Genomic DNA, 14,850 nt, shown 5'->3' on the forward strand with positions numbered 1-14,850 from the left:
ACTCAGAATCAAATTCTGAGCAAATGTCTGTGCGGGTGGTTAGATGTTGATCAAAATAATTGCACTCGATTATCTCGGAACTGGCTGAACCGATTTAGTCCGTTTTGGCCTCATTCGATCCGTCTTGGGGTTCCCTAAGTCACTTTCTATAAATAGTGATGTTTAGTTAAGTACTTCAAAAGTTATGCTTAAAAAACGATTTTGACTAAAGTCCGGAAGATTGTAAAAAGGGTGGTTTTTGTAAGGAAACCCGTCATGTTATACATTTTTAGAAAGGTATTTTGCATTATAATGAAAAAAAAAGTGATCAGAAATGTTATATTACGTTATTTACTACCATGCCATAGTTTCGTAGTTTATGGACACTCCCTACAAACGTCATTCATTCACGCGCGCTTTCTCTTTCTTTCTCACTTTTCATTCATTCTGTATCCGAGTGCCGAGCAGTACAGTCGTGTCAATAAACGCTAGTTTGTTAAGTTATTCAAACTTGTTTTAATTGACTACCAAATAAAACATGGTGTCAGAAGCACTCGTGGACTAAAGGTGATTTCCGGCGTCATTTGAAATCGCGGAAAGTGTTTGGCGAGGAAAAGTTCGATCGAGCGACGAAGAAAATCATCAGAGGAAGTGATCGCGAAGCAGTTGCGCAGTGAAGAGCGAACTTGTTTGATCCTGTCCAGCGCCATATTTTTCTTTAACGTCGTGTCGAGGTGAAGTGTTTTCCCACAAGTGGCATCGGTTCCTCTTCCGCCCCCGCTGGAACTGGATGGAGACATGGAGAGAAACTTCGATTTTTTCGAAGAAAGTTGGAAGACAAGTTGGATGGACAAGTGGCCAGAGGCTCAAAACGAGCAGAAAACCAGCATCCTGCTGTCGGTGGTTGGAACGGAGGCTTTAAAGAAGTATTTCAACTTCGAACTGACCGCCGTGGAGAAGAAGGACCCGAAGCTGGCATTGGCGGCGATCAAGCGGAAGGTTGTACGTGAACGGAACAAGTTCATCGATTGGTTTGATTTCTTCTCCCTGTCTCAGGGGACGGAGGAAAGAATCGATGACTACTTGTGTCGATTGAAGTCGCAAGCGAAGATGTGTAAGTTTGGAGTCCTGGAAGAAGATTTGCTGAAGTACAAGCTCGTTACGTCGATCAAATGGTTGAAGCTGCGCACGAAGCTGTTGACGATGCAGAATCTGACGGAGGCACAAGCAGTTGATTTTTGCCGCGCGGAGGAAATTGCCGAGCAGCACCCGATTTCCGAGCAACGAAGTGCAAGCGTGAATAAAGTGAAGAAGCATGCAAAAAAGTGCAAGTTTTGTGGTGAAATGCATGACTTCACGAAAGGCAGTTGTCCAGCGTTCGGCAAGCGGTGCTATCGTTGTGGCGGAAAGAACCATTTCGAAGCAGTGTGCAAGGCAGAGCGTCGGAAGAAGCTAAAGCGGAAGTCTCGTGTGCAGAAAGTGCTTGTGGATAGCAGTACCGACGGTGACTTGACGGAGACGGAGTCGACGAGCAGCGAAAGTGCAACAATCGGAAAAGTTTCCGATGGAAGTGGTGGGCATGTTGAAGCTAATCTGGACATGTGCATCGCTGGAAAGTGGCAGTCAGTTCAGTGCGAATTGGATACAGGGGCAAACGCCAGCCTCGTGGGACACAGTTGGTTACAGCGGATGACCGGAAGAGCCCACAGTGATCTTCAACCGTCGAAGTACCGCCTTCATGGCTTTGGTGGCGGCGAGATTCCTGTGATCGGTCAGACGACTATCCGTTGTCGACAATACGGCCGTAAGTACAACCTGGTCCTACAAGTGATCGATGTTGAGCAAGGTCCGTTGCTATCTGCGCACGTGTGTCGCACTTTGGGCTTCTTGGAGTTCGGCAAAATGACTCGCGTCAACATGCCGGTTTCTACCAAGCGCAGCATCTGCCGCGTTGAAGCTCAGACGGATGATCCAGTCCACGCACGGCGAATCACGAATGGTGCTAGCTGTGGCCGCTACACGAAGTTTTCGAGACTTGGTGAGTCCGGATCCACGTAATGAACCCAACACGCCCAAGGTAACCCACCAAATCTCGATACCAGTCATCAAGCTTTTTGCCTCTAGCAGTCACACATCATCCGAACAGTGGTCTTCAGAAACATCCAGCATTTTGTGGTTTAGTTTTAGTTCTTTATGTTTAGTTACACATCAACCTCATTCTCAAGCACAGTTCTAGTTAGTTTTCTTTTTGATAAAACAGGGAAGATGTTATATTACGTTATTTACTACCATGCCATAGTTTCGTAGTTTATGGACACTCTCTACAAACGTCATTCATTCACGCGCGCTTTCTCTTTCTTTCTCACTTTTCATTCATTCTGTATCCGAGTGCCGAGCAGTACAGTCGTGTCAATAAACGCTAGTTTGTTAAGTTAATCAAACTTGTTTTAATTGACTACCAAATAAAACAAGAAATGGTTTTTAATCGTGTTTTTTGCCATTGTACATAAAAATTGACATACGGCTTTAGTACCCAATTGTGCTAAAACATAATTGTGATAGATAAAAAAAGGGTGAACATTGCAAAAAATCCGGTTGAGGCAGCACTAAGCTTTATTAATATCGGTCTCGTTAGCCCAAGCATTCTTCATGTAATGGCTTTTTATGTCAGAAACTAAAGTAACGCTTTTATAGCATTTTGTTTGCATGTATTCAGGCGCATTTGAATACAAGCAGAAAGCGTTTTCAATTGATTTTAGGGGGAAGGCATCAATCACTAAGGTGGTTTAAAGTAACGTTTTTTTATTAACTTTTTTCTCACAAAAACTAAATTTCCCAAAATACGCATTTTTTTTATTTTCGAGATTTTTTGATATGTTTTAGGGGACAAAAACCCGCAACTTTTGAGCCATAGAGAAGTATGGTCAAAAAAACTGCCGCCGAGTTATGAATGTTTGAAAAAATAGTGATTTTTGGAAAAAAATCTAAATTTCATAAAAAAAAATTTGACCTTATTTTTACTACGTAAAATTGAATTTGCAATCGAAAAGTATTTTTACAGATTTTTTGATAAAGGGCTCCGCCCACCGAAAGTTTGATTTTAGCGAAATATTTGCAGTTATTCGATTTTTAAAAATAGTGACCATGAGTGACCATTTCTTAAAATATTTTTGTTTAAAAGTTCTGAAAATTAGCTACCTATAAAATTGTCTAAGAGATATTGAAGATTGGACCTCTGGTTGATGAGATTCAGCGGCTTAAAGAAAAATAAACAGGAAAATTGAAGTTTTCTATGTCTCACCAAAACAACCCACCATTTTCTAATGTCGATATCTCAGCAACTAATGGTCCGATTTTCAATGCTAAAATATGAAACTTTCGTGAAATTTTCAGATCTTGTACCCCGTTGGTTGGTCAAAGTCAAACTAAAAAGTGACAATCTGTCCTTGGTGCTCACGCACACTATCAAAACAAACGTTTGGTAGTATGTATAAACTCCGTGTAAAAGGGGTGTCAAACTAAAAAGTGACCCCGTTCGTTTGACAACAGTTGGTGTCAAATCATCGGGAGTTGAATGTAAAACGTTGATTTAGTAACATTTTTTTTAAACAAATACACGTTCCTAATTAAAATTGTTTTGGAATGTGAACATTTGATTTCAACATTTGGGCAGGCTTTTTCTATAAGATTGTGAGGAAGACACCAACCACCCCTAAAAGTGGATTAACTTAAGCATGGTCCTTTAATTTTGTAACATTTATGTAATAAATTTATTAGAAAATCATATCTTACTTTCGACACGCATAACATCAATGGTCAATTAAATTACATAGCATAACATCAAGATCCCTTTCAGAACTTTAACTTTTTGGCCTTCTTGGAGGCCCCGGCCACTTCCGGCGCCGGCGCTGGTGCCTTTGTCTTGACCCCGGCTGCCGGTTTCTTCGCTTCGGCCTCCTTCTTTGCGCCCGCTGCTGGTTTGGCTTTCGCAACTGGCTTTTTCGGCTTGGCCACCGTCGGACCTCCGACCGAGAGTCGAACCTTTCCGGTCGTTTTGGAAACGACGGCCTTTTTCGTGCCGGCAGCTGCCGCGGCCACTTTCTTGGTTGGTTTGACGGTTTTTGAATTGTTGTTCGAGTCCTTTTTGGCGGGCTTGGCCTTCGCGACGGGCTTCTTTTTGGGTTCAGCTTTGGCCGCTGGGGCTGCCTTTTCGGGCTTTTTCTTGGGCGCCGGCTTCGCTTTAGGTTTTGCGACCTTCGGCGGCTTAGGGTTGGCAGCTTTCTTGAGCTTCTCTCGGTACTTGGCCGAGTAACCGACGGAACCATTCATACCAACGCCGGTCTTTTTCATAAGGATCTCGTCCTTGATGTGCTTTTCGATTGCTTTCCAACAAAACAGCTTAACATGCGCTTCTGATTGCTCGGTTTTCGCGGCTACAAACTTGTTGATTTTTGCGAACGTGACGCTGGAGATTCGACGTTCATCCGTTACAAGATCCTGCATGGCATCGAGGACCATTATCATATATGATGGATGATTACTCTTATGGGCTGTTGCCGCCTGAGCCGCTTGGGCCGTTGGTCCCATCGCTGGCTTTTTCTGAACAGCTGGTCCTGGCTTCGGCATGGCCTGGACGGCTGGTTTCAGCCGTACAGGTCGAACTTCCTGTTTCTCGGGTTCGGTGTCTTCTTCATCGTCTTCTTCTTCTTCGTCCTCCTCCTCTTCGGCAGTTTCTTCTTCTTCGGACTGCACGGTGCCTTTGGGCTGTTCAGCATTAACAGGATCTAAAAATTAAATTCGAATAAATTTTTAATATTGCTATGATTTTATTTCCAGAGTGTTCTGTGAGAGCTACAATTGGCCCATGGGCCATACTTTAATCCAACGCAAACTTACGGTCATCTTCCTCCTCTTCTTCCTCCTCGCTGCCTTGCTCCGTTTCGGACTCTGGCTTCTCCTCCATCGAAGCTTCGGTCTCTGAACCCGACTCGGATGCACTCATTTCTGTTGAAAATAGATTATAAATAGATTATTTGTTTGAGGAGTCAATAATTAAGCTTCATGTTTTTTAAATATCGAATTAAGTCGCCATTTTTCAAATTTTTTACTGAGCATAGTCAAATTAGAAAATTATACATTTGTTCAATCTGTTTGTAACCTACAAGTAGCTACTTACTGGTATAATTAAAAATTAACAATAACTTTATATAATTAACACAATTTCGCTAAATAAGAAACGAAACAAACGGACAACTGAAAACTGGACTTGAACGTGCATAAAGAGCAATGTCTGGCGAAATACAATAGGCAAATTTGCATGCCCTCCGTAGACAATGTGCACCGTTTTCGTACATCGATCTCGAACAATTAAACCAAAATTATAGCAAATTTTGTTAAATTAGAATGGTCCACTGATTCATTTGGTGCAAAAATTTGTTAAATTGAATTTAATACAGAGTATTTTAGAGTGATATAATTAAAAATTATCAACGGTTTCACCTTAAGCATGTTTGAAAATACTAATGAAAATTAACAAATTATCGTCAACGATGTTAACCGATCAAACGTGTTACAGAGCGGATTCGTTAATTATAATTTTGTTACTTCAAATGGGAGCGTTCTTTTATTACGTAACGCAAAAAATCGGATTTTTAGACCCCCTCCCCCCCCTCGTAACAAAATTTCCATACAAATTTAAAAAAAATTGTATGGAGCGTAACACGGCCTCCGACCCCTCCCCCTCCCCCCCAACTGCGTTACGTAATAAAAGAAGGCTCCCAATGTCTGCTCGCTAATTCGGACGTATTCGAATCGAAACGCACTCAAACGTCAAAAATAGTTATTAAACTGAACCGTATTGTGCAACTGACATTGGTAGATTCGTGGTAAATTCCAAGGAATTGTTTCAAGAAAATTAGTGTTTTTTTCTTAAAATTTATTTTTCCTAAAAAAGAACTCAGCTAGCAAAATCTAAACTTACATATGCACCCTCCCTGCAAAGGCTTACCCAGTCACGATGTTCTAGCAGGATTCTAGGAGAGTTCTAACCGTGGTTCTAACAGAGCTGGATATTCTTACAGCATTCTAGCAGAAATGTTCCACCGTTCTAGCAGGATTCTGACAGAACCAGCTCTGCTAGAATACTGGGTAAGAACTAATCTCAGTTGAATAGTTCTCCAAATCTCTGAATTGGGTTCTAAAATTAAGCTTAAATTTGTGATATTATTGTTTACAACGATAGAGTTTATTTTTCTGAGTATTAAGACCATTTCCAGAGATTTTTTGATAGGTCCTATAAACTATTGTCTTTCATATGTTTATACTGCCGCTCTAATCGTGTCCGTCCCATGTGTAAAAACAGCAAGCCGAGAAAAACGCATGTCAAAGTTGTTCCGCCCATAAGGCTACGTGTTAGAATTTCACAAAAAAGTGGATTTTCTCCGGCTTTCTAGAACAAAGTATTACATCTTATTGGTTTTTCTGATAGTTTACGTGATTTTGAAGCAAACTGCATCATTACCTCAAAATTGACGAAATTACATATGGGACGGACTTGATTTGAGCGGCAGTATAGGACCTAATAAAAAAACTCGACAAACCTGGTCACAGCACCTAATAGGACCTAATAAAAATAAGTTATGAATAAAAAAAAAAACTCGAGATTTGTAGAACCGCATAGGATTTAAATTGGATTTTTAAATCAATTTAAGTCAAATCACGGCCCTTCTTGACAGAAAAGGTCATACTTGAAGGCTCGTTTAAAAAAAAGCACGATTAAAAACCATTTTTGATCACTTTTTTTCACAATGTAAAATTAAGTGCAATCAGCTGAAATCAATTTAAAATGCATTCCCCTGCGTTCAGAACTAAGTTTAGAATCATTTTTAGCATGTTTGGGTTGATTTAAAAATCTCTAGAATTTTTGAAAATTGTCGATGTTTAGTATCGCAAAATGTTTATTTACGCTAAAATTTTTGTTTTTGTCAAATCTTACATTTTTTGAATCCAGCTTTTTAAGCAAAAATGGCGTTCGAATGGTGCACGCCCGAAATGTCAAAATCGTGCAGTGTTACCAACATTGCGAAAAAAGTGTGCCATGGCATGACAGCCACATTTTTTGTCTAATGTTGGTGCTACTGCGCGATTTTGACATATCGGACGTTCAACATTCAAACGCCATCTTCGCTTAAAAACCTGGATACTAATGATTGAAAAAATGAACTAGTGTACAATGCATTTTAAATCACTTTTTCCATAGACGAATCCAGTTTGAAATGGCCGCCAGGTGGCCAATGGTGTTAGAAATGACAGCTTCCATGTATTTGAATATGGGAGCTCAAGGAAACTCAATTTTTAAACAATAAAATGATTATTTATGATAAAAATATTGATTGATTAGGTGCACAAAATGTGTCTAGAATATCATTAAAATAAAAACTGTTCAAAAAATGTCCAATCGAGATAAGTACACCATTCGATTCAGCAGGAATTTTGGGCACCAAAAATATATAGTTTTCATATGTTAAGTATTTTATTTTAAAAGAAAATTAACAAAAAGTATGAAAATCGAGACATTTAGTATGGGAGCTGTCAAATCTCTCACCATCAAAAAACATCGTTGAGCTTTCGCTGGATTTGTCTATACAAACGATGGCTTTTTATTTCATTTTTTTGTCCCCCCCTCCCCTCGAACCCGGTCAGAGCCGAGGGACAAAAACTTTGAAAAATATTTGCATCGGCCTTATAAGATTCTAAAATGTTCAAAATCAGCCTGAATATTTTTCTTGATATTTTCCGTGCAACTTTAATTTTGTTTTCACTTTGTTCCTTTTCTGGGTTCGTTTTCCGTTGTTCCTTTGTGTTTATATGGCTCACTTTGACAGATCTCATAAAGTTTATAAACAACAAGTGTTTTGAACGAAGCTCTTGAAAAACGTTTTTTCGATTTTTGCAAATTTAACCAAAATTATCACGAAAAATGGGCACCAAACGACGGAATATGGAGGACGAAATGTCCAGGTAAGTTGCTACTCAATTTACCTTAATTCATAAAGCGCTTGATCCCCCAAATCCCCTCTAGATTCGAAGCGGAAATCTCCAAGGCCTCCAAACCTTCCGGCCCGTCCGTGTCAAACCCGTTCATCCCGTCCCAGGTGCGCACCGTGATTGGCTCCCAAACGTACAGCCAGGTGCAGCAGAAACTGGCCACGGCACCGACACGAATCCCACCTCCGCCTGTGCCACCGTTCCTTCCGACCTACTCCACACCGGTTCCCCAGCAGCAACAGCACCAACAACAGCACAGCTCACAGCCGGAAAAGTCCTACTCGACGGAACCGAAGCCGGTCGTGGTGAGCAGTGCCCCGAAGCTGTACAACGCTCGGCCAACGGTCGGGTTGCTGCCCAAGGTGGACGCTCCGTCGACCTCCAGCAGTTCCATCGGGCCGACGATTTCGTCCGCACCGGTGCAATCGGTAAGACGGAAATTTTTGTTAAAGCTTGTAAACTGTCTAATAATTTCATTTTTTCTTTCAGTACGACATTGGGAACATTCAGTTTGAGATGACCACCAAGATAAAGAAGCAAAAGACGGAGAAATCCGGACCTAATCCGATTGCGGAAGAAGCTATCAAGGCGGCGAGGGCATCCTCGGCGTTGCAGTCGTTTGGGAATGCTGATCGCAGAGGAAAGAAGGATCGCAAGGTAATAAATTCAAATCTACATATTTTCAAAAATCTTTATTTCAAAATTATTTGCCTTCCAGACGGTGCGCGTCGCCGGTGGACAAACCTGGGAGGATCCGTCGCTGGGCGATTGGGCCGATGACGACTTTCGCATCTTTTGCGGCGACCTGGGCAACGACGTGAACGACGAGCTGCTGACGCGCACCTTCAACAAGTTCGCGTCGTTCCAGCGCGCTAAGGTGATCCGGGACAAGCGCACCAGCAAGAGCAAGGGCTACGGCTTCGTCAGCTTCAAGGACCCCCAGGACTTTATTCGGGCAATGAAGGAGATGGACGGTGAGTGCTTTTGAGGTTTTATTTTTTTATTTCGATTTTCTGTTTGTACACATTTTGCTGAGGGGGCACATTTAGAGACACAATCATTCTTTTTTTTTTGTTTTTGCGTGTGTTTGGTATAGTACACAGTAATAGTGGCACCGGCTGACCTGGGCTGGACAGGGCGCTTTTGGGGGCCTACACACGAAACATTGATTAACTTGAGTGTGGTGGGAGTGAGAGGGAATTAAAGGTCATTGCAATAAATAGAAACTAATCCTAGTGCAGACGGCAGCAGCAGCAGCAACGGCAAGCAGTCTAACCCATCGGACCCCAACCGTACGACACAAACAGCTGGGGCACGTTGTACTGCCGCCGCGGTGAGCTGGGTTTGGCCGAAAGGTACACGCCACTGTCGGCGTACTCGTCCTCCCGCTGGCCGTTGCCAAATTCACTCTGTTGGGCGTTCGTTTGGGGTTCCGAAGCGACGACGGCATCAGCGTATCGAGTTCCGTACGGCAGCGTTCTCGGCTGGTCCAGGCCCTGCTCGCGAATCACCCCGCCGGATCGCAATCGAATCTGGTCGGCCTCGCGCTGGCGAAGTTGCTCCTGCTGTTGCTGCTGCAGCTGCAGGTTCTGGGCGTAGGCCTTGTGCGCCTTCGTGTAGTGGTTCAGGTAAACCATGTTGAAGGGCATGCCGGCGGCTCCCCAACCCCGGGACATGAACACGTCCTTCTTGATCTGTGGCCGGGCGAGGGCATTGCTACTGTAATTGCTGGTCACCCCTGGCTGTTGTTGTTGTCGCTGGTCGGGCCGGGTTGGTTGGCCCTGTGACGCGGTAATCAGCACGGCCGCGAAGCACAAATAAATACACGTTGAAAGTCGACCCTGGAATGATAACCGAAAAACGCAGCGAATTAAATTGCTGTTTTTGTTTGTGTGGGATGGAGCAAAAAAAAAATAAAAAAAAAATGGGTTATTGGTCGTTCGGGGTCGACGGGTCAACGACTTGAATACTATTTTTATGGACATCTCACTGAGCTTGTTATTTTAATGTATGGTTTGTTATTCAATATATATGGCTTGTTATTTTAATATATAAATTTTATTTTTTATTTTTTTTTGGAGTCATCAAATGATAGTTTTTTCTATCACTCATTTACAACACATAAAATAGGCATTTGAAGGGATTTTCTGATCTTCGGTCTTCGGAAAAGTTGTAGCACAGCCTGTGGTTGTACGTTCCCAAAAATACGTATTTTTGAATATTCGATTTTTTATATGTTTAGGGGCCTTGTGCTATAAACAAAAACTGGTACTAGAGATATGATTTTTTTTTAAATGTGATTGTTGAAAAATCTTAAATATTGTGAAGCAAATCTTTAAACATATGTTTTAGATGCAGAATCAAATTTGCAATCAAAAACTTTAAACATGTTTTGATAAGGTTTACCGTTTTCAAGTTATAGGCATTTTAATGTAAAATTTTATTAAAACTGTAAAGTTTTTTTTCCAATTTAAAAACAATCCAATTTCCTACCATTTCCTTTTTTGACTTTGTTGACCTGACAGGTTGCCGAGAAACACTGCCGTTTTCGCATAATTGTCCCATGTTCAAAAAAGTGCAACTGAGGAAAACGAGATTGAGATTTTTCGACCGATTTCTGTGTTTCTACGCATAATTGTTCCGGAAGTCCCTATTTGCCCCATATATAGGGTATATGACCCTATTTTGGACCTAGTACCTATTTTAGACTTATTTTTATTAATCGAGGTAGTTCAGGCTTTTAAGGTACGAATTTACTGAATCCAATCAATAGAATTTGTAAGCAGGATCGTTTTGTAGCTTACCTCTTCCAAAAATGTTAACATTTTTGATTATTTCCGCTTTTTCAGCCACTTTTTCCAATGCTATTCGTATTTCCTACCATTTTCCTAGCACATCGATTAGGTCCAAAAATTCCGTCCTCGTTGCTTTTCAGATTTGGCTCGCGACGCCTTGATGATTTTTTCTGTTTTACACTGACACCAGGCAATTTCGTCCGGTTTCCGAGCAATGTAACTGTTGTTTATTTAATTCTTTTATGTTTTTCGTCACTAAACCATTGAAAAAACTATTCGAAAAAAAAACTCAATTCAAAATATTTTTTCAAATCAGCCTCGTTGGACCAGTTTTTGGAGCTACTTTGCCGTCGGTTCAAGGCTATCACCAAAACATGTATAACAAGGAGTTGGCAGTTTTGTTTTTAATTTTTTTTCGATATTTATTTGAAATTAATTGAAAAAAAAATATATATTTTTTGTAAATTTTAATTGATTTTTGCATATCTATCTATACAGCAATTCCAGTTGAAAAGAGCCTTAAACGAAAAAAAGTTCTCCGATTTGGCTCACATTTTTTCTGGGGGTTCCTTGGCCAAAATAATTCGACCCGTATTTTTTTGTTTGGCCATTAGGGTGACCTTCATCGTGCTAGGGTGGTTCAAAAAATGGCAATTTTCGTCATTTTTCGCAAAAACCTCTTTTTTCAAAAAATCATATCTCCGCGCCATTTCATCCGATTTTAGCTGTCTTAGACGCAAAAGAAAGGTGATGAGTTTGGCTATTTGGGAAAAAAGGAAGAAGTTTGGGTGTCAAAATTTTCGTAATTGAAAGACGCAACTTTTGGTACCATAACATCTATAGGTCATCGCTGAAATTTTAAAGTTATCGCAGTTTTAGTGGAAAAAGTTGATTTTTTGCCGATTTCGTCATTTTTCCGTTTTTGCGCGTGGTGCGTCGAAAAACTCAGTTTTTATTTTCAAAAAATCATATCTCCGAAACGTACGGTTCATCATCGATGTTGATATGTTATGTGAAATTTTCCGAGGAATCCGATAAAAATATTTTCAGACATATGCTCTTTGGTCCAGACACGGTCAAAACGCCATTTTAAGTTTTCATGCGACTTTTTCAAATGGTAAGCTAGATTTTTGAAACTTCTTACTATTTTTCCCAAATAGCCAAACTCATCATCTTTCTTTTGCGTCTAAGACAGCTAAAATCGGATGAAATGGCGCGGAGATATGATTTTTCGAAAAAAGAGGTTTTTGCGAAAAATGACGAAAATAGCAATTTTTTGAACCACCCTAGCACGATGTAGGTCACCCTAATGGCCAAACAAAAAATACGGGTCGAATAATTTTGGCCAAGGAACCCCAGAAAAAATTTGAGCCCGATCGGAGAACTTATTTTTCGGTTTAGGCTCTTTTCAAATGGAATTGCTGTATACACCTAAAATTTTGCCGAAAACACCAAATCGATAAAAATGTGTTTGCAAGATACAGATTTTCGAATATTCACATGTCTATTTTTATGACCAGACCGCAAATTGTATGGAGCCTTGTATAGAAAAACTAATAATGCAAAATAACGTCTTTTGACATAAGGAGTTCATGAACAAAGTTCCATCCAAACCAAAAAATACATCAAATTATTGTATGCCTTCAAGCAAAAAAAAAAAAATTATCGTTTTATAAGGAACTGCTGAATAAAATCAGTTTTCCACGTTTTTGCACACTTTGCACCAAATTCTCCTCCTATGCAAATCATAACTGCACACAAAATATTTGCACACTGAAAATCATACCCCTTCTCCCCCCCGCTCGCCTGGAGTGGTGCGTGTCTTGACTGAGCTTTGATGCTTTCGACCACTTTAGAACAGTTTCAAACTAGGGTGTGTGTCTCAGATAGTTTTTTTTCTGCTGTAGTTTGAGGTGTGCACTTTTGTATAGAGCTTTCCACAAGTTGCACGATTGTCTAAAAATCGCTGAAATCTGCAATACCTTGGAAATCAAATCGGTCGTCATCTAGCTTAATCAAGGAATGCTTTTATTGGCTATCATGAAACAAAACAAAAATCATAAAAGCATAATTGTTTGGGGAACTTCATATCCGGAGAATAAAATCCAATTATCATCCACTAAACACCTGACTGGCCTGCTAAATACATAAATATTGGTGCAGTCGTTCACAGCGAGCGACTCTTACTCGGAATTTCTCTTGATTCCCATCGGTCAGAGAAGGTAGAGACTCTCATATGCTTAATCATGAGTAAAAAAAGGAAGGAACATCTTCTGAGAACCCCTGACCTAGAACGGTTGTTATTCTTTTTATTTTACCTCCCCGTTAATATCCGGTGACACAGAGAAAGGCATTACGGTTACGCTGGTCACCGCTGCCGGGGAAGCGTGACGGATTATCTAAGCTTTGATTGCTAATCTGGCCGGGGGAGAAGCCTCTCGGTGACGACTCGGTTGCCGCAACAGGAAGCACAACTTCTTGGGATGATGCGTGGTTTAATTTCACGGGATGCTGGACAAGCTGGGGACATTCTCACGACACGCGGTGACGTTGGCGGGATTTAACTGGCCTCGTGTACACATGTGTGGGACTACGAAAAAGAACCGTTTATTGTTTAGTTGGGCGTAATCGCTCTCGTAATCGGTGTCACTTTTGGTTGCTAGCGTAGAAATTAAAGCTTTGGCAAAGGTCAAGAAAGGGGGTTTCTTTTTCACAACAGGTTGGCTGTTAACCCTCCATTGAAATCTAGACTGATTGTTTTTTTTTGTTAAGTTTGTTGAAAAATAAAAAATAAATCTTTAGACGGAATCATATCAAACCTTTCACTTAGCTCTTCAACTAGGCCTTTTCCTGATTCTCAATTTGTCTTATCGTACTCCAGCCTTTGACAATGCCACTTTCATTACACGAACAATTCGATTAGGTTGCACGTGGTATCAACTGAAATTGAGTGCCTCATCGTGTCTAGTAACATAAAAGTGTCCAGTCACTGCTGGTTATCAGCTTAAATGTCTCTTCTCAAACGGTCAAATTTCCAAGAACCCCCCCATGTTACATTCTTGGCCGAGATTACAAGGGTCGGAGACAGTGACATCATCAGGACGACTCAGGACGTAGAGTATGGTGGAGCGGTCCACCAACCAGCCACGCACCGTGTCTGTGGTCGGACGTCATGTGGACGATAGACTTTGGCCTTCATCATCGTTTTCTTCGCTGCACAGCATTGTAAAAAGATGATCGCCCCGGCGCCCCGCGTAAACATCAACCTTGTTTACAACAACATCGCATCCATCGTCGCGCGGGCTCTGGACTACCCTATTTTAATAACTGGACCGATTGCCGGTCAAAGATCGTTGCGAAGGGGGAAAGCTTTGAAGTCATGGTTGAATTAAGTTTCAGGTTTGAAAGTATTTCGTAGTATTTGTATTATTTTCACAAATATATTCATTTTTTGTCGATATATTACAGAAACCATCCGGATCCATTACTTTTTCTACAGTTTTCGTATAATTTAGTAGGTCATATGTGAAAAAATATACACTGAAAAATTCAAAATTTAAATGGTATTAGGATCTAATCAACCGAAAATAATTTAAATTGCATAATATTTTTTCAATATTCTCTCTACTTCAGTTTTCCTCACATTGATTTTCGTACCATAAGTTGTAGGAAAACTTGAGTAGTAATTGAAACTTTGTAGAATGCGTTTTCGATTTGTTTTCTCTATTTCAATAATAAACCAACTCATAATAAATATTGATTAAATTTTCAATGTAAACAATTAAACATCATTGGCAAAATTTTCTCATTCTTATCGTAAAATTTTATAAAACATTCAATTGAATAAATATTGAAAGACAAATTAAATTGTACTTCGGAAGACGACACTTAGAAAAAAGAGGGAATTTTCGTTATTTTTTAATTTTACTGATTAAAAATAAACAGACTAAGTTTATGTCGGGAGTCACAAAAACCCACAACTTTTGAGACATAAAAAAGAACGGTCGAATTTTTGAAGCCGAGTTTTTAA

The 14,850-nt window shown here is 40.4% G+C and overlaps 3 protein-coding genes and 1 pseudogene across 3 annotated transcripts; 2 read left to right on the top strand and 2 right to left on the bottom strand.

The window, feature by feature from the left end:
- The first annotated feature begins 717 nt into the window (after positions 1–717).
- On the top strand, positions 718–3,749 carry LOC120430577 (uncharacterized; annotated as a pseudogene).
- On the bottom strand, positions 3,721–5,316 carry LOC120430585 (uncharacterized). Its single transcript, XM_039595691.1, has 3 exons — positions 5,156–5,316; positions 4,876–4,983; positions 3,721–4,763 (listed from the first exon to the last, which is right to left on the bottom strand). Exons 2-3 carry the CDS (start codon positions 4,979–4,981, stop codon positions 3,832–3,834), a joined length of 1,038 nt encoding a protein of 345 aa, XP_039451625.1. The 5' UTR covers positions 4,982–4,983; positions 5,156–5,316; the 3' UTR covers positions 3,721–3,831.
- A 2,525-nt stretch (positions 5,317–7,841) lies between these two features.
- On the top strand, positions 7,842–9,025 carry LOC120430578 (RNA-binding protein 42). The gene is made up of 4 exons (XM_039595685.2): positions 7,842–7,998; positions 8,060–8,453; positions 8,515–8,682; positions 8,744–9,025. The coding sequence occupies exons 1-4, from the start codon at positions 7,958–7,960 to the stop codon at positions 9,011–9,013; spliced, it is 873 nt and encodes a 290-aa protein (XP_039451619.2). The 5' UTR covers positions 7,842–7,957; the 3' UTR covers positions 9,014–9,025.
- Positions 9,026–9,107: 82 nt separating this feature from the next.
- Positions 9,108–14,207, bottom strand: LOC128092891 (uncharacterized). Its single transcript, XM_052707975.1, has 2 exons — positions 13,139–14,207; positions 9,108–9,866 (listed from the first exon to the last, which is right to left on the bottom strand). The coding sequence occupies exons 1-2, from the start codon at positions 13,172–13,174 to the stop codon at positions 9,297–9,299; spliced, it is 606 nt and encodes a 201-aa protein (XP_052563935.1). The 5' UTR covers positions 13,175–14,207; the 3' UTR covers positions 9,108–9,296.
- Between the last annotated feature and the right edge of the window lie 643 nt (positions 14,208–14,850).

The sequence above is a fragment of the Culex pipiens genome, chromosome 2 (genome assembly GCF_016801865.2).
Source record: "Culex pipiens pallens isolate TS chromosome 2, TS_CPP_V2, whole genome shotgun sequence".
Lineage (NCBI taxonomy): Eukaryota > Metazoa > Arthropoda > Insecta > Diptera > Culicidae > Culex > Culex pipiens.